Source organism: Lathamus discolor, chromosome 2, assembly GCF_037157495.1.
Source record: "Lathamus discolor isolate bLatDis1 chromosome 2, bLatDis1.hap1, whole genome shotgun sequence".
NCBI lineage: Eukaryota > Metazoa > Chordata > Aves > Psittaciformes > Psittacidae > Lathamus > Lathamus discolor.
This window is the reverse complement of record NC_088885.1, coordinates 103261335-103281099: the sequence shown is the minus strand read 5'-3', so window position 1 is coordinate 103281099 and position 19765 is coordinate 103261335. Positions and strand designations below refer to the sequence as shown.

At 40.1% G+C, this 19765-nt stretch overlaps 1 protein-coding gene across 1 annotated transcript; it reads right to left on the bottom strand.

Annotated features, from left to right (window-relative positions):
* Positions 1 to 2613: 2613 nt before the first annotated feature.
* On the bottom strand, positions 2614 to 9387 carry DSEL (dermatan sulfate epimerase like). Its single transcript, XM_065667922.1, has 2 exons — positions 9162 to 9387; positions 2614 to 8530 (listed from the first exon to the last, which is right to left on the bottom strand). The coding sequence occupies exon 2, from the start codon at positions 7551 to 7553 to the stop codon at positions 3903 to 3905; it is 3651 nt and encodes a 1216-aa protein (XP_065523994.1). The 5' UTR covers positions 7554 to 8530; positions 9162 to 9387; the 3' UTR covers positions 2614 to 3902.
* Between the last annotated feature and the right edge of the window lie 10378 nt (positions 9388 to 19765).

Sequence of the window (19765 nt, the reverse complement as noted above, 5' to 3'; positions counted from 1 at the left end):
TTAACAGACAGCCTAAAGGTAGCTTTGATTACAGTTAGAGAGCAATTTATAATTTTTTACGCCATTAAAATGCATTTCAGGTTTTCATCAAATAACAAGAACAGATCATTTGAGCTACTTACTTCCTATAATTTCTGCTGTTTTGGAATATGCAAGCAAAGTAGATGGTAATAATTTGATGATTCTAGATGATAGATAGTATTTTGGCCTTGTTGAAATCAACGGCACAATATTCATTGAGTTCAGCAAGGAATCATTCCTCTTACAGCCCAATTCTGAACAGCTCACAATTTAGGGATTTGATCTGTGACTCCTAGTCCGTGATATTCCACAGCGAAATGCAATGAAATGGAACCTGAGAATATAAGAGTTTCCAGACAGACTCCTTACTTGGAAACAGCCCATTCATGGTGAGATTTAAGAAAGGTTTTAGTCAGAACCAAATCTAAAACGGAGCCTGGAGAAAGGAAGTATAATGCCCTGATCATAAAAGTTTTACAATACAGTACTTATCCTCCTGAAGAAAATAATTTTATGTGCAATTAAAAAGAAATTATCTAAATAAATTACTTCTAAGTCACATAAATAAAGATCACAGTTTCTAATTATGAAATATTCCACCATATGGGCCAGTCACAAAAGGGCTAATTTTTTGTAACTTACAGAAATATTGAGGTAACATATTTTTATCCATAATCTTGAACAGTGCGCTTCAAATGTTTTCAGGAAATGCAGTATTATATTCTTGATTATCTGTTTATCAAATAAATAGTGCCTCTAAGACTAATAATGGAAGGAACTGATTGTCAGCAGAACCAAGACTCCCTCAGCAGTCATATCATTAAGTTTCACCAGCCATTTTTATGGTTAAAAAAAAATAAATCTGATCCATGACTGCAGCTTTACAAATCAGTTACCAATAACTTAGTAAAACCTGAGGTTAATTTTTTGTTTGATTTGCATTCTAATGCTTACCAGAATAGTATTACACTGTCAAACAGTGTTGTGCCATACATTTTACACAAAATTCAGGATTGTGTACAGAAATTCAACTCTGGATCTGGCAAATTAACTGTTCAAACATAAATTTGACTCCTGTCAACTTTGGTCAAGTGGTCATGTAACTTATGTAAAACACACCAAAACAATTACTTGATTGAAAAGTGGAGTCTTGCCATACCTTACGTATTCTCACTTTGTTGTTTTCAAGTACACTGCTTTTCCTTTTACATATCTTTAGCATACCAATTATAATGCATTTGCCCTCACAACAAGATGTAAAAATAAAGAACATAGTTCTCTTCTACCTTTCTATATCTGTATAAGGAACACACAATGCATCAAAATACTGGGAAAGTACGGTAAAGAAATAGCTCCTAAATCTTGAATATAGTTAATGACAGCAATGACACTATTATGAACATCAGTGCATTGGATAACCTGTTTTCCAAAAGCAGCACAGATGATACTCCCAACAGATGATTCCATCTACCCTAACTCCTCAAAAACAGAAAGTTGGTTTATAGGCTATTGTGGCATTACATATGGCGCTTTTAGCAAGGGATTTAAAGGTCCTTCTACTTCCACAAATACATAGTCAGTCTTAAATCTTACCTCCAGCTTCCCTAAAATATCTGACAAAGAAGATTTTTCTATATGTTCTAATGTAAATTCTGGAAATAGAAGGCAAATGCTGAAACTTATTCTGTCAAGTACAAACATCCACACCTTTTCTTTTTAGTATACGATGAAAACTATCTTCAGAGAGAAGTCAGTCTGAGAGAACGATACTTGGAAACCAAAGTCTCACTAACATGTTGGTGTGTATTGTTTAATATTTCCTTTAACATGGCATTACACCTAGCCAGAGGAAAAACCTCAGACTGAAGGGGGAATAATCAGCTACTGCTAGTAAATGACAGCTAAGTTATGGTTAGTAAAACCAAAAAATATCTTTAGTAAAACCAATAAATAGCTTTATCATGCTAGAGGCTTTTTTTCACATTCTAGTGACTGACCAAGATAGAGCTACTTCTAGGTTATAATTAGATATTACAATATGCTCCAATGGATGTGAAATGTATGCATGGGAGGGACAAGACAGTGGGGTAAGGCAGGGACATAATAGTAAAATTGGAAGAAAAGGCAAGAACTCCTTTATATTAAAAATCAGTGAGGGTACCTGTAATTCTGTACGCAGAAACTCACTGCACTTTTGACATTGTCTGATGCTTACCACCCAAATAAAGAGTAATTACACGCATATTTCAATATAATAAACCATCTCTGATCTCAGCTCCCACAAACTGACTGAAGCATATTTCAAGACAATTCTATTTGTAATAAAAAGCAGATGGTAAAGGAAACAGATGTCTCTTTTTGACCTGATTTCCACATCTGCAGACATATACAGTATGCATGCATTTCCAAAGAATTCTGAGCAAGTTATACTGGGAAATGGGAAAACTTTTCTTAATGGGTATGTGCAAACAAAGATTGTGACTCAAGAAGAAAATAAGCTGTGACAAAGACACAACCATCATATCAAGCCTGTTTCCAAACTAATATCATATCACAGTTCCATGTTAAAGAAACACCAATAAAAATCAGACAACTTTGGAAATAGTTTACTGTAAGGAAACTCAAAAGTGAGGTGGTTGAGGAATAGGTGATTTTCAGATTTCTGCCTTCTCTAAAAGAAGACCTGAAGTTAGTAATGGTTGTCCTTCAGAAATTCATTTTACAGAAAAGCAAAACATCCCTCAGCAATACAGACCTAGAATTTATTTAAGATCTTCTAAATCTCAGATTGCCATTTTATGCAGACATCAACAATAAGCCACTGACAATGACATCAAATATTTGCACTCGTCTCAGAAATTACGCACAAGAATCAGCAGAAATGTGTTACAACTAAGCAGGACGGAAGAGTCTCACCCAAAAAGAGAAAATCCTTGCAGAACCTTAGACAAGTGGTAGAGGATAAAGCAGTGCAAGGAGCCAAGATGTTAGCAATCTTCAAAATTAAGCTAGGTTGAGGTGGGTCAAAACCACACAAAATCTTCTCCAAACTGAATTGCTCATTTGGGACATCCTGTTGGTTTCTTAGCTTTTGTCCCATTTCTTTTTCTGCAGATAATTTACTTCAAGCTCACAAAGTGTACTCCATTGTCAGGCATGGAGAATGAAGTCTTCTCTTTCATCAAAGCACAAACCCCAATCTAAGTGCCACATCTCTGAGGTGAGGGAACCATATCCTATGATGATATTTAATATCTATGTTCATTCCAGTTCTGAACCTATCTGCTGAGACTGTAAATAAGAAACTAGATTCACTCAAATGTTCTGATTGTTTCTTCCTTCTGAAGGGATGCTGAACAGCCTTAAATCTCAGCTTATGTTTATTTTGCACCACTACAGTGACCAGTGAGACACAGACAGAATGCATTAGTAAACCTGTCCAGGGGGGCTAATTACCACCTTTGGGAACTGGGCCAGGTTAGCCAGTTTAATTTCATACAAGCCGTCATACAATAATTAGATGGTAAGTACTTTCAGGAACTAACCACTTGGTCTAACTGGTGAGCTGGAGGTGAAAAGTTCCATATTCTATTACTAATCCCCTGAGCTATAGAGTTCCCAGCTGGTAGTTTTACAAATGTTCACACAGCTTTTTTTGAAAGGCAGCAGAAGTAGTTACAAGTTTTTGTTGTATTCCCCCCCGCCCCAACCAAAATAAACCAAAAAAACCCACAATTGCAAGAACTATTGTTTTCTTAAAATAATCTCTCTGAAAGTAGCAGACTGTACACATTTTACAAGAATAAACAAACTTTTATAATATTTATCCACAAATTAAGAGTCAGAGATCATTAGTGCAAATTTCTGCTGACCAGCAGCATTTATTCTATAAACTTTGGGTATCCTAAGTGATCCATCAGAGAATAACAGATATCTTCTATCTGTCTAATCTCTTCATTGGGCATGTTTTGTTTCCAGGAATGAATGCTACTTGATGAAATTTCCCCTTCATAAGGAAGATAGAAAAGACTGGTGGAGGTGGCAAATAATATTTGGTTTAACCTAGCAGGAGGAAGAGGAATACCAAGAAAGGCAAAAATTGTTTCAGCCGTCTTCTGAGGAAAGCTCACTAGATCTTCAAACTTGACTAGCTGATAATTTGTTGGTAGCAAGACCCCATTTATTCTCAGTGCTGCTGCTGTGTTTGCTAACCATAAATAAGACAACACAGAAACCGCATTTGAATTAGGATTTGAAAGTTCTTTTCTTAACAATTCATATTCAAAGGCATAGCCTTCATTTAAACTACACTTTCCTTTACCAGTCTCCCCTTTAAACATTGCAGCCAAGTGCTGTGGAACATTTTTCAAAGAGTAAAGGTTTGGCTTATTTTTGTACAACATTGAATAGACCCATGCCCGTGGATCCCTCACAACATATAATGCTCTCATTGACGGTCCTAGGATTTCCTGAAAGAAGGGAAGCTTTAATGTCCAGCTTCCACTACTTAAACTAAGCACAGGTCGTGCATTAGGATAATAGGAGAGTTGCCTTCTCAGTTCCCTAATATATTCAGCATCTTTATCTTGACTCCCTCTTGCCCTGCTTCTTTGCTCTGACAGAGATTCTCTCTTTTTTGAGCGTTTCTTTTTGTCTTTGTTCATGGCAAAATGCTGAGCAATTTTACTTCTGCTGGCTTCATATAAATGAATGTTTTGTAAATGTAACTTTGTGCCTCGAACTAAAGACTGGAGCCACCCTTGGATCAGACGAAAATGACCATTTTGGACATCAGAAACCTTCCATTCACATGGATCTACAAAGGAATCAATTTCAAATTCACTCTCAGGAATTTCAAGGTAGTGTGTAGGTATCCTGATGTATAAGAAGTCACTGCTATTGAAAAACAGTTGTTTTAAAATTTCAGCACCAGAAGCAGGAAGTGAAGTAATGATAACATCTGGCAAAACAACAGGGTTTCCTTCTAATTGTTTGGCTTTATTGCCTTCATCATGTTCTAGCTTTGTTATGCCACTGGTCCATTTTGAGCAGATGGGCTGAGTACACATGCTCCACACATCCACCAATTCAATAAGCCATAGTGTGACAACCAGTATCAGGATCCAACGCAACATTTTACCAAAGGATATGTAAAACCGCCACTGAAAAGCCAGTATGACCAAACTAACACCCAAAATTAACCCTGCAATTACGTTCACTTTGAATCCAAATGGGAAAACTGCCCTATTATTTTTTATTTGTTTTTTCACAGATTCAGTACCTAGACCAAACTTGGTCACTTTGTTTTCACGAACTACTTTGGCAAAACCACCAAATCCCAAGTAATCGAACCTTGTCCTTAAATTCCGATACTCAGTCACAACAGAGATAGTATTTTCAGTATTGTTGACACTGAGTGAAATCTGAAATCCAGGTTTTGCATTATCTATGAGTCTACAGTTAGAAACATTGACATAAGGGCCATAGAAAAGGTAAACAATCCTTGTAAGTGTGTTTTTCATTGGAAAGGTAACATTTACAAACTGAGTCCATCGCTTTTTGAATTCAGCAGCTTGTTCTGCCTCCTGTATCCTAGCAACAGGACTACTCCCATGATGATCAAACCAAAACATCTTGTAGTGGGCATCCCACACATCCATCATAGCTCCATTGTATTTGTTCTTAAATTTATAGGGTATGTATTTAAAATCTATGTCCAGATTATGAAAAAAGGCACTGACAGAATTAACAGGAGAGTCTTCCTCCTTCTCAATATTGTCTACTACTAACAATGTCTGAGAATTCAAGAGCAGCAAAACACGATACACACTTTTCAATTTCATTGCTGATGTGTAAGCAGATACCGCCTCACCACTCACAAACATCATGTCTCCAGCCTGAGAGGCTGTTATGATTTCTCCAGCTGAGTCTCCAACTTCATCACCAATCCACTTCAGCCACTGGGCACACTCACCAAGCTGTCCTTCCCAAGGCTGGTTGCACTGGCTTGTAGGAGATGGTGCAAAGACCAAGACATTGTTCAAGTGGCTAAGTTTAGGTCCGTAAAGAGCCTCAGATACAAACACCTGTCCATTGGGAGCAAAAGTGAAAGAGTTCTGATCAGGATGTTCATGTCCTGGATTGAAACTTCTCCACCCATCAATCCACGTATATGGTTGAAAGTGAACAATGTCATAGACAGCACGTCCACCAAGCTTTCCAGACTTAAAGGAAACAAAGGTGTTTGCCTGACTGTTTGGCAACCCAGCACCATAAGTAACAACTCCCCAGTTAGGAAACACATGCATTTTAGCACTACCATAGCCAGGAGGTGGCTGAGGAGTGATTTCAGCAGCATACCATATAAATTCAGTGTGCAGTGTGCTCCACCTCTGTGCAGTGGATGGAACCATCGGCCCATCCTTGGGTCTGTGTTTTCTAATCTGCTGTGCCAGCCAGTTGCCTGCTCCATTCTTCAAGACAAACTTATCCAGGAAAACCAGTTGGCTCTCAGGACCATAAAACCAGTTGTAATTAGAATCTGCTATACCCACAGTCCTCTGAAAGCCTGGCAATAGGGTGGCATAGTAAAACCAAAAGTGCATCTTGAGCCAGTTATTCTCCAAGTTGTTAATACCAAAGTGTCGCTGAGCCAGGAAAACATACTGGGTTACAGACTTGGCTGTGTAACTCCCATAAGCTACGCCCTCATCCAGAGACCCATCTACAACATGATTGAGCAGAAACATTGTTTTCTCCATCACATCAACAACAGCATGTTTCCAAATATTTGCCTGAGATCCTTTGTCCACCCCTGCAACTAAAGCCCCAATAAGCAAAGCAAGCATATTGGTTGCTTGGTGGTTATGGAGAAGCTGCTTTCCCCAGGAACGAACCTTTGAGTACTCATACATTTCCTTGCTTATGGACCATATCTTCTCCAGGTATTTTTGCCTTCTCTCATTTTCCAGTGAATTATACAAGAAGTCAAAAGCAGTGGCAAATCCTGTTAGGGAGTGACCAAGTGGCACTTCATCTCCAGGTGCATTCTCAACCAACCAGTTTTTGTAGCCAGCCATTCTATCCATATATTCTAGGGCAAAATCAAATGCAGCTTTATCTTCAGGGCACAGCAAACAATAAAATGCTAGAGGTGGCAGATTGTTACCATAAATCTCATTCCACTTTGCAGCAAAATCAGCGTGCTTGGGTGGAGGTAGGTAGTATAATGGGTTGGACAGCATAGATATCACTGCACTTCTGATGGCTCTAAACAGATGCGAATGGCTTGTATGAGCTTTCTGCCTCAGTGCCTGAACATCTTCAGCACCGAAATACAAGCTTGGATGAAGAACTGCTTTTTTCGCCTTCTGCTCAACTCTGAGACCTTCATGTTGCTGTTTTTCATATTGATCTATATTTTCTACAAAAGTCACCCAATCAGAGTAATTGCTTACAGATTCTTCAAAAGTGAAGACAGCAAACATCATTAATGCCAGAAATAAAGTATGCCCTGTGAACATCAGAGCCATGATCCATTAGGCAGTACCTCTTCCCCAGGCATGCATTTCCTAACAAAACACAATGTACAGATATTACACTCTGATCCAGTTAAGTACAAAACCAAACATCTTAAGGCGTATTTTTAGCAGAAAAGACTTAGTGTGTACTGTGCATGCCAACAGATACTCAGATTGTCATCTGAGCTACAACATTGAAATAACAATGCTCTCAAAATATTAAATCTCAGGTGCTTCGTCTGTTCACACTTGCCTCAAACACAACACTACAGCATAAATACTAAAGTTAGGAAAGAAGTAAAATCTCTAAGATATGCATATAAAACACAGGTCGTGACAATGCACAGTAAGAGACCAAAACACCCTCTCTCGGTAACTTGAAAAACTTCACTTGAAAAAAGGAATAGGAGTCGCACATTCACTTTTTTTAAAGAGCTTTCAATCAGGTCGAATTCCACTTCTACAGCTGACAAAAACTTCACTGATCACAAAATGATATAATTTATTCAGAACAATGTGTTATATTGGATGAAATAGGGGATTTACAGCACTTGGAAAACAGACTCCAAACCTGAAGTTACTTTCTTCAGCCTTCACCTTAGGTCAATTTCCACGCACTCTCTTTCTGTCTTTCTTTTTGGGACTCATGGGAGAGTGGGAAGGGGAAAAAATTATTAAAAACCCCTCCAAAACATCAACTTAGATGCTCCATGTGCTCTCTGTAGGAAACTGCTGTGCTTCTATCAACTACTTGCCTCTGTCTGCAGAAAGTATGTCTGAATTAATAGTCACAGAGTATCGACATATTTTCAAGTCTTCTTTCATGATATCTTCAGCCAATGATGCCCAAATTTTGCCTTAATGATTCAGATAATCCTGCTCCTTCCATTACAAAGGAAAAGAAAAACACGTGCAAGAGGCAGACAGACAAGACTTTTTTGTTAAAAGAGCAGTTTCAGGTTTTCTTCTACTTTGCGTGCTGGTTCTTTCTGTGAAAAGAGAAACAAAAGTTCTCTGAAGCTGTACAGATGTAAGAACATATCTGAAGGACTTAACAAAGTACTGCTCACTTTCTAGGGAAGACGAATTAATACACCTTTTCTTTCACAGATCTGGGTTTTTTAATTAGCATTTTTAAAGTTCCACAAAATTTGCCATTGGCAAAACAGAAATCCAGATTGGCTACTTGAGCTCTCTTTAGTTCACCTTGTCCTGCATCAGCGACTATCTTCCCACTACACTGCGAGGAGCTACCGAGAAAACAAACCTGAAACACGCAACCGAGACTAAATGCAGCTCAAATTAAAAACAAAACCAAAGTAAAACGACACTGACACGGACGCCCCGCGCCTTGGCGGCGCCGGCGGAGGGAAGGACCGAGGCTGGCCCGCTCAGGACGGACCCACGCCGCCGGCCGCTATTTCGCCCCCCGCCCCAACACGAAGCCAGACAACGCTCGGCGCGGCCAGCAGAGGGCGCCCCTCCGCCGCCGCCGCGCGCCCCTCCCCGCCGCCCCCGGGCCGCACAACTTGAACAAGTTTAGAGGACGAGCCCGCCGCCGTGGCCGGGATCCCCCGTGTGTCTCTCACCGGCTTCCCCCAGCCCAAACCCGTCTCTTACCGCAGCAGCTCCGGCGAGGGGCGGGGAAGGGTCTCGGGGCGGCCGGCAGCTGCCGCGGGGCCGAGTCGCTGTGCCCAGCCAGCGCGGCCCGAGGCTAGCTCCCGACCTGGGGGCTGCGGCGCGCTGCCTCGGCTGGGCCGGCCTGTGCTCGGCTCCGGCCCTTTCTGCGTTGCCGGTAGCTCCCCCTGTCTGTCCGCAACTTCGGGTCCCTGCCCTCCGCCGGCGGCTCCCCGCCCTCCGCCGGCGGCTCCCCAGAGTTGGTGGCGGGGGAGATGCGGCAGCGGGCACTGGCAGTGGAGCAAACTCACAGGGATATCGTTCTGGAGGGGCGGGGAGAGAAATGAGAAGGCAGGGCGGGAGGGAGGGAGGAGGAAAAGAGGGAAGGAGGGGGGTGACGGAGGGGGTGGGGGTGGTTGGCAGAGCCGCCCCCGGCGGAACAGGGATGTGGCGGTCCTGCTCGCCGTGCTGCGGCGGCGGGTGGGCTGCCGGCCCCGCCGTCGCTCCCGGCTGCTCTTCTGGGCTGCGACTGCGTGAGCCGCCTGCGGAGCCCAGCCGCGCTCTTTGGCGGCGGATGCCACCGCCGGCCCTGCGCCTCGGCCGCGGGCTACCAACGGCGCGGCGCGGAGCGCGCCCAGGGGCAGGGCCAGGTCCAAAGACAGGGGCCGCGCCCGGGGGAGGAGGGGCCGCGTCTCCCAGGCGGCTCCCGCGGCGGCTGCCCCGACACCGCAGTGAGGGACAGGAGGGAAGGTCCCGGTGCGGGCGGCGGGGAGCAGCAGGCACGTATGAGAGGGCTCTGTGAAGAAAAGCTGCGGATGAGGGTTTTGGGGGTCGCTTCCGTGGCCGGCCCGCCGGTCGGCAGCTGCAGCCCCTCCACCAACCGGCTTCAGCGGCTCCCAGCCGGGGCAATGGCAGCGTACGGTACGAGGGGTGGGATGGGTCTGGGCAGGGAGACAGGAGCCGTTTCTCCCGTGGACTGCAACTTTGTGAGTGCGGAATAAATGCATAACTGTGTCTGTATCTCGGAAGCCACGGGGATACGCAGAATCATCTTGTTGGAGTGATCCCACTTTTTATAACTACTTCCACGCGTAGGCAGTTTATTTTATATGATACATTAAAAAGATTGTCATTCAGCTTTAGCTGAAGGCTTCTGAAGTAAAGTATAAAACCGTAATGAGATGTAAAACCTTCTGCCCCGTAACTTGGTCACTGTCAGTGATCTGGTGAAGGGTCAGTAGAAGTGCTGGTTAGCCCCTCTGGTCCACCCACAAAATTCAAGAGATACTATTTCATTCTTGGTTTGGAATGTAGTTTGGATTGCAGGTAATTATTTTCAGAGCCTGATTTTGTAACCTGCCTGATGTGATGCCAAGCTATTCTTTGGTATTGAATGCACTCTAGGAAAAGAAAAGGTGTTAGCTTTTGGATGTGTGTTTCCATTTACTATGTTTATAAACTGCCTCAAAGGATGTGGGTTTTAATCATCCAAGCAGCATAAATGACCACTTTTTCCCAGGCATAGCCTATATTCTTCTTAACTCCCCTCCCCCCTCCCAATATGTTGGAAAATACAGTTGCATATTCAAGTATTTTTTAAGCTGCTCAATGTATAACTATCTTGAAATGAATATATGAAAATATAAAGGTCATACATTATGGATACTGATTCTGTTTCTTTGTGCTGTGGAGAGCACCTTAGAAGGATTAAATTATTAAATCATGTACATTTCCATCAATGATGAACTATGTCTGGAGCCATCCTAATCTTTCAGACATGCACTATAGACTTAAGAGGGAAAAATACCAATTATTGCCTGGATCATATCTTCCCGTCAGAAGAAATTTACATAATGACCAAAGATCAGCACATAATTCCCTGACCTTGAATCTGTTAAAATTCTGCCTTTCATGTGACTGGGGAAGTTATTCCAGGCAAAGAGCAAGGGGAAATGTAAAGCAACAGCAGAGGCCACATTCCTACTTAAAGTCAGTAGAAATGGAACAGCATACACTACAAATTAAAAACTCCCACATCTTTTCCCCTCTATTCCCATTGTACCCTATATTGTACCCATTATGTTTTTCCCCAAGGCTGACCCATTCTGCAGCATATTGAAGTCTCAGAGAATGATTTCTCCCATAAATTGTCAGGCAATTCTGAACAAGCAAAACAAGTGGAGGACTTGTGCTAGGTTAAAAGCAAGAGTAAACCTCTCCCAAGAGCCGTTCCCACTCCATGGGACCTGTGTTGAGATCATTACATACACAGTATTCAATTGCAATGTGATATTTGTGGAGAAGCATGAAAATGAATTATTGAGTGGCCCTATATATTCACAAATCATACCATTTTGACAAATTCTTATTTATATGGCACTGAAGACACTCATATGTCACTTCGCTTTTTTGTTGGAAGCTCTTTCACATTGTCAAAGGTGCACTGGCAGAATACTTAAGGCTGGTTTTCTGCTAAGCCAATTGAAAAACAACAGCATCTTTAACCATGTACAATTTCAACCAGTATAGGCTACTTACTTTCTGCCATTTTCAAGTCATTTTGTTTCCAAAAAAACTTACCAGAACAACAGATAACAATAGTAGTAGTACTAGTATTTAATTACTTTTCTACCAGTAATTTTCAATAGTCAGCAGAGACCCATAGTTGCCATACTACAACTGAGAAACAGAAACAAAACCTCATGGATTCGATTGGTATCCAGGAGAAACAATTAAGAGATGCTGACTTCAAAGGAGTTGGATTAAGGCATTTAGAAATAGTGACCCTGGGTTGCAACCAACTCTTTTGCATAAAATGAGTCTGAATTGCATTGGCATTATGCCTTACTTGATCGCATAACACTGTTCAAAAAGCCGTCAGTAAAATCAAGGTCACTTTCAGAATAACTGTTAATTGTGAAAGTAACTGTTAAAAGTTACCATATACATTTGTACTGGGAGAAACATTGACCATCTGGAAACAACTTGCATTATCTTGTTACATTTTCAAATATTATTCGTAACTATGAATAGCGGAAAAGCAAGGCTAATGGGCTATCAGCAGGAAAAAGATGCTGTGAAATATCTACCAAGAAAATTAGTTTTGACTTGTGGGAAAGTGACCTAAGTGTCACTTCAAGTTGTTAGTACAAGAAATCATGGATTGCTGTTGGTGATATGCTCTGGTGTACCACCTCAGGGATAGCATTCTGCATTGATACCAAAATCAGCCATCTGAACGATCTTGAAAATGCTAGCGATGTTATCCTGCTTGAGTACAGGCCAAGTGCTAACAGATGGAAGTGAAGAGTAGGATAATCAGCTGGACTGCAGCAAATTATTTGCCAGTGTCAATGAGGATAATAATACAAAAGTTCCTAAATGAATGAGATGGTGCTGTGAAAAATGAGACATTCATACACAGACCCAGAAATAGCCAGGTATCTAAGTAGGATCTGGACTGAGGTAACTAGGTATCCAGTAATGGTGGACTCTTGAAACTTCTGCGTAACTGCTCAAATAGCAAAAGTACATAAACCCTTTAGTCTAAAATGTAGGTTTTATTTTAAAGGGATTTAATGACTAAAGCCAACTGTGGCCTGAAAGATACACTTTTCTTAATTTAAATCCACTCATAGATCTAATTTATTGGGAATTCTTGAAATATACTTCATGCACATTTCCTTCTTTTACAACGCACACACACACAAAAAAAAAAAAAAAACCAACAAAACAGCCGTAAGGAACAATGCAACAGTCATGAAGATCCTCTTTAATACAGTACAGTTATCTGTTAGTCAAAAGCACCCACCTTTTACAAAGAAGGCATGGGTGCAATGGTCTTTTCTCCTTTAAAGTGTTCTAACCAAAATCTCTTAACTCTCATATAACCTAATCTCTAGTCTCTTTCAGCATACAACATTTTCTGCCAAACTAGGGAAATCATGTTGCTTTTCATTTATATAATCACACTATTAGAAGGTAGGAATTAGAACCTCTGCCATCCAAGAATAGCTCACCCATTTTACAACAAACAGGTCATAAAATGAAGTGTACACCTCACAGAATGAAGTATACACCACATTCTCAGAGAAGGGATCATTCCTTCAAATCCTTCCTCCCACTCTGACTGTGACAATAACTTTTGCAATATCCAATTCTGCTTCCTCTCTGTGTAACCCCACCTGACAGGAAAACAAACAAAACCCACACCATTAGATAGTTAACTAGTTTTGGAGGGAGATATCTGATGTTGCTGATGAGCACTTGAGAAATACAGGGGGTGATAAATAAAGTATATAAACAATTGATATCTAAGTTCCTATCTTCTAAAGGTTGAGTCAATATGGGGGAACACAGAATAGAAAGTACACAGAAAAGAGCAAAACGGCATGTGGTGATACTGCTCTTACCTGGGGTTTTTTTTTGGTTTTTTTTTTATTTTCTATTTTGATTATCAATTAATGTTATTTATTTCAACATTTTCTAAACTTTAGAAATGGTAACTAATTAAAAGCAGCAGCAACAAAACACAAACAAGCAAGCAAGCAAAAATATCCTGGTTTCATTAGAACTAAAAATTATCATGATTAAGTTTTATCACACTGCGCAAGCACAGTAAAAGAGGAAGTGAAATTTTTCTCTGTGTTTCAAAGACTTTTCTTTCTAGTGGAGTTCAACGCTGCAAGACTAGAGTAGCCATGGGCTGAAAAGTGCCTGGTGTCACTGTCAGCAGAGATGTAGGATGGAACTACTGCCAAAAGCCACAGTGCTGCACTCTTTTTCTGTCCCAGCTGTGTGCTCCTGCCAGTCCTTTTATGTTGGAGCAGTGGGCAGCCTCATTGCTAAATAATTGCTCATGCAGACACAACAGGGCAGCACAGTTTTAGGCCAGCTTAAGTAGATTGTGAAACTGTACCTTAAAAATGCCAGCTGCATACAGGGGTAATTTTAAGTCCATTCATGACTCAGACTCTGCATAGCATTTTTATCAAGCAAAATTCAGTGGAAGTGGTTTGGAAATACCAGGGGTGACATTGTATACAGTGGTTGGACTTCAGGAAATTTCTCAGCAGTTGGTTGGAACAGCGCAGCACCAAATTCTTAGGTTATCAAAATCACTGGAGTAATGTCTGTGCAGTTCTACATCTGTGCACAATTTTCACCATGGAAACTCATCACCAATTGGAGAAAGGAGATTAAACCTACAAATGTTGTATTTTTGGAAGCATTCAAATATTCAAAGCTTGCTGGTTGTATTTTGGCTGTTTTATAACCTGTCCCCACATGTTGCTATATTAGATACAAAATATTAGCAAATTAATCGTAACATAAAACCAAAGCAGTGGAAAAGGAAGGAATATTCTTTTCCCTGCCCTAGTGTCTTGGAAGTCTAAGAAATTATTGACATTAAAGGTGCCCTTCCCTCAAAAAAACCCCACCCAAAATCAACAAAACAAATGAAAACCAAACACACACACACAGAGAAACAAAACAAAACCAAAAAAACACCACCACTAACACCAAGTTCACCAGGCGTTCAATTTTGAACTAGGATATGATTCAGTTTTGAACCAGTATCTGATACATTTACCAGATATATGAGTGATCAAATATGTGCTACAGATTCAGCCAGAGAAGAATTTAACATCAGAATCTCCTGAGGTAGATAAGCTTTATATAACTTTTCTATAAACAGTGTTTTATGGATGGAGGCATACCTATCCTTTGATTTTGGTATAACAAATCCTATGGTTCTTCATTTTAGTGGAGGTGTTTCACCTGTAGCTTTGCAACACAAATGTAAAGTCACTGTTGTGATTTCAGTGAAATATGTTCCTTTCTATTGACTTCATAAGCTTCGGATCTGGATCTAAATCCTAGTACCCTATAGCTGATGACTTTCCACCAGCAGCTGTCAATACAGTGTTCTTATTTGCTAGCAACCATAAATTAGAAGTAGCTTAAAGAGATTTTCAGGTATATTGCCCAGCCCATGAAGAATGTATATGAGAAATATTTTTACTGGACAAGCAGAACCTGCAGAGTTAGCAATTAAATCATAAGACTAAAAATAAAAACTTGTTATGATCTGCAGCATTGTCTCCAAGTTATATGATTAAGGAAATGCTAAATTAGACATTATAGTGAAAGAATACAATTACAAATCTTAACTAAGTGTATTTTTTGTAGTTCTATTCTATATTCCATACTAATGTACAAGCTTATATTTGTCAGGTTTGGAAGCATTAGAGAACAGGAAAGCTACAAATTACAACCCATATGGGTATGCTCAGGTTGTCAGTAGTGGTTAATAGTATCTCCTAGTTTTGCTTTTTATAAACCAAGCAATATTTAAGACATATATTAAAATGATTTAATCACAAAGAATTCAAACGCTATACTTAACTGGAACACAGCATACTGTGTTAAAAGGAGTGTGGGCCAGAGTAACGTATTAGTTCACACATTGTCACAATGAAACAGGCAAGTTCTCAGGTTAAAATGGAAAATCTCAGTTTACAGCACAGTAGTCTGAATTTACATAATACTTAGACCGTTCTACCTAAATATCCTAAGTGTTTTCCTGTCAATAAAGGCCACATTCATTCAAATCAGTGGGATATCTTACTTTGCGCAGTCCTATTATATTTAATGAAACGACTATGAAGTACTATGTAATGGAAAGGTGTGGTTCTAGAAGTACTTTACCAATGATTAGGGCTCCTTGGAAAGGAGTGATCTACCACTCTTGACACATCTGGTTGCCTGTTCCCATCTCCTCCTTTTTCAAGGACAATATAGCTGTGATGAACCAGGTAAGGGGACAGATTTTGTAGAATCAAAAATAATACTTGGCAAAATAAAGATTAGTTTCCAGCTAGATACTTTCCCTCAGTTTAGTTCACCTAGAATTAGGCAATAATATATGTATATGGAGCTGAGGACTTGTAAAAGCACATACTTGGAGACTACTTTAAGGTAAACAACCTTTGTAAAGTTGATTGAATCCTTCCACACCTAGTTCTGATGCTTTGCTCTGCAGGAGGCATCTATAATGCCAACTGTTTTAATAATCTAAGTAAGCCTTCGCAATTTGGGAGTTAGGCATGTAAAAATTTTGAAAGTTTCAGTAACAGCTCATTGTTGCAAATATTTTTCTATGTTATTGTAAAATATAAATTCCCAAGCACTTACAATTAATAGTCAATTTTAACATTTACTTTGCTAAATTAGATTTACTTTGCTAAAGTAGATTGCCACTGGCCTCCTTTAATTTATGTGAGGAAAGTAGTGCAGAAATATTAAGATCATAGTAATATACCAGTAAATTGTGATTGATTTAGGCTGGATTACAGACAGCAGAGCAACCTGTGCTCTCTCTCTCAATGTAGAATACAGGGTTTCTACTAAATTCTTTTGGACTTAACCCAGACCTTCCAAAGGCTAAATTTTGGGGAAGTTTCCACTTCTATTACAGATTTGCTGCTAATTTATTTTGGCTTGCAGGTTTCTTTTGAGGTATCATCTTTTGCCTTTTGACTTTGTTACCCTGAGTACTTCTGTTGTTATGATTTTTAACTTCTGAATGCTGCCAGACAGACCGGTTATATTTACGTAACGCAGTGTAGCTCTGCACAGGGGTACCCAAGCTAGTTGTAAGAAGCTTTGCTAATGGAAATAGATAACATGCTCTGACAATGAAGGTGTTTCTTGTGGGATCTAAACTGATACATTGAAAATTAGCCTGAATATTACTACAGGGCAGTGGATGGTTCTAGCTGACCCATATTAAAGAGAATCCTCTGTTTAAATTTTGCAGGATAAAGTTAGGATGCAAGTTGGTCAGTCTGTAGATCACTACACAGAGAGGTCACATTGGAGGGTTCATAAATTAACAGCCAGGGGTATGAAATGATCAAATGGCTGGAACCCAAAGATCAAATTTTAATGATGTATCAGTTGTAAAATATTAACACTGGTTGTAATTAAGACTGGAAGAGGTTTTCAAAGAATATGATGGATTCTCTGTAATTTGAAGTCTTTAATTAAGACCGGATGTACCTCTCAAAAGATACTGTAAAATTTGATAATAAAAGAACTATCATGAGAAATTCAAAGGTCTTAAACTCTATGAATTTTTTATCACATCAGACTTTCTTTTATGGCATTCATTCATCTAGAAAAGTGGAAAAATGCAATGGACATTTATAAAGGTCATGTAAATAGGTTTCTTATAATGGCAATTGAATTGCTTTCTGTTCTGCTAACATAACTGATTTTGGAACCAGCTTGAGACCTCTCAGCAACAGGACAAAAATAATTTTTTCCATTTCAAGCTTGGAGAGTGAAGTGTGGTACTTCAGCAGTCAAAGAACACATAAGGAGAAGAAGTAGAGCTGAAATGGGATGGCAGAATTTCACATCATACTTTCTGTCGCTTTTCTTCTGCCCTGGTTCCACATAGCAGTAGCTCCTAGCCCATAAGCCCTAAACTTTCTGGCAATATTAACCAAAGAGAGTGACTTTCCAGACATATAGTGTAGCTAGCAGCAGATAATTAAGCTATGGATGTTTTACAGTCCACTCCAGTTTGCCAACTAGTTAACTGCGTCTTCTGCCAATGTCTGGAGTTGGTCCCGACTGCACTAGTGATTCATCAAAATATAGTGAACTTAATTCAGAATCATAGAATCTTAGAATCATAGAATATTTAGGGTTGGAAAAGACCTTAAGATAGAATCATAGAATCATAGAAGAGTTTGGGTAGGAAAGGACCTCAAGATCATCAAGTTCCAACCCCCCTGCCATGGGCAGGGACACCTCACAATAAACCATCCCACACAAGGCTCTGTCCAACCTGGCCTTGAACACCACCAGGGATGGAGCATTCACAACTTCCCTGAGCAGCCCATTCCAGTGCTTCACCACACAAACAGTAAAGAACCTTATGTGCAATCTAAACTTCCGCTGTTTAAGTTTTAACCGTTACCCCTTGTCCTGTCATTATAGTCCTTAATGAAGAGTCCCTCCCCAGCATCCTTATAGTTCCCCTTCAGGTACTGGACGGCTGCTATGAGGTCTCCACACAGCCTTCTCCAGGCTGAACAGCCCCAACTTTCTCAGCCTGTCATCATATGGGAGGTGCTCCAGTCCCCTGATCATCCTTGTGGCTCTTCTCTGGACTTGTTCCAACAGTTCCATGTCCTTTTCATGTCGAGGACACCAGAACTGTACGCAATATTTCAAGTGGGGTCCCACAAGAGCAGAATAGAGGGGCAGGATCACCTTCGACCTGCTGGTCACGCTCCTTTTGATGCAGCCCAGGATACGGTTGGCTTTCTGGGCTGCGAGTGCACACTGCCGGCTCATGTTAAGTTTCTCATAGACCAGCACCCCCAAGTTCTTCTCTGCAGGGCCACTCTGAATCTCTTCTCTGCCCAACCTGTAGCTGTCCCTGGGATTGCTCCAGCCCATGTAATTTCACCTCAGTAACCATTAGAAGACCATCTGTAGTAGTCTGTAGTAAAACTTTCAACACAACAATTCATATATAGTATAAAAGACTTTGTTTATGGGCTTTAAGAATTTACAGACATCTATACTGAGGTGTTGTAGATCAGCTAATATGCACATTCATAGAATAGATATCTTTGGCACATATGAGCAGTATTACTTTGATTTATAGGAGTCACTCAAGTGTGCTTTCTCAATAGTTCTACTGAAAGGCAGTAGATGTAAGAACAAAAATATTCAGTTTCAAATATTTTTACCCTTTGTTTTCTTCCCACAGAAAAAAAAAAAAAAAAGGAAACTGTCTACACCTCCATATCTTTTGTAATATATGTACAATTGCTGCAGCAGCAAGCACACAGATATGCAAATACACAAAGATTGTCAAAAACCGAGATAAGTTTGATTGCCTATGCTGAACCATGCTTGTCCCACAAACATAGGCAGCCAGCAAAGTATCCTAGTAAGCTCTGTACCCTTCCTTCTTCCTCCACAATCCACATGGCTTTGCAATATGTCCAGAAAACTATCCAAGTTCCAGCTATTTCAGCCCAGAGCTCGTTAAACTTGTGACAGACATGTGTCGCTGCTGCCTAGAATTACAAAGAAATTACTGAGAATTTTTCAGGATTTTCTTGACAGTTCTTTGTAAAGGTAAGTGATTTATTGATATCTCTGATTGATGGGATCAAAACATTCTAGGCAAGCACATGAAATTTCTTGAAATTATGACAATAAATGAGCAAATTTCTAGAGATCTTACCCACTTATATCTCTATTTTCCTCATCTCCTTGACACTTCACTTGTCAAGGGCAAGGTGCTCAACCTTCTCATGACCTCCGAGACATTAACAACCTAATGAATAAGAAATTAAGAATTTTCTGTCTACTGCTAAATTAGCATGAGTGTTTTGAATATAGTAGAAAATAGTACAATTGTTCAAGCATTTGTTCTATCTTTGTTCTACCACAGAGTAAACATTTTTTCAGGCAAATCTTCAGCAAATGAAGTTGCCTGAGAACATCAAACAGGACAAATTAAAAAAAAAGAATAATAAGTTATTTATCTTCATAATTACAACACCTATTATTAA

Coding starts and splice junctions, on each gene's coding strand:
- DSEL (XM_065667922.1), bottom strand. CDS start 7,553: ATGGCTCTGATGTTCACAGGGCATACTTTATTTCTGGCATTAATGATG.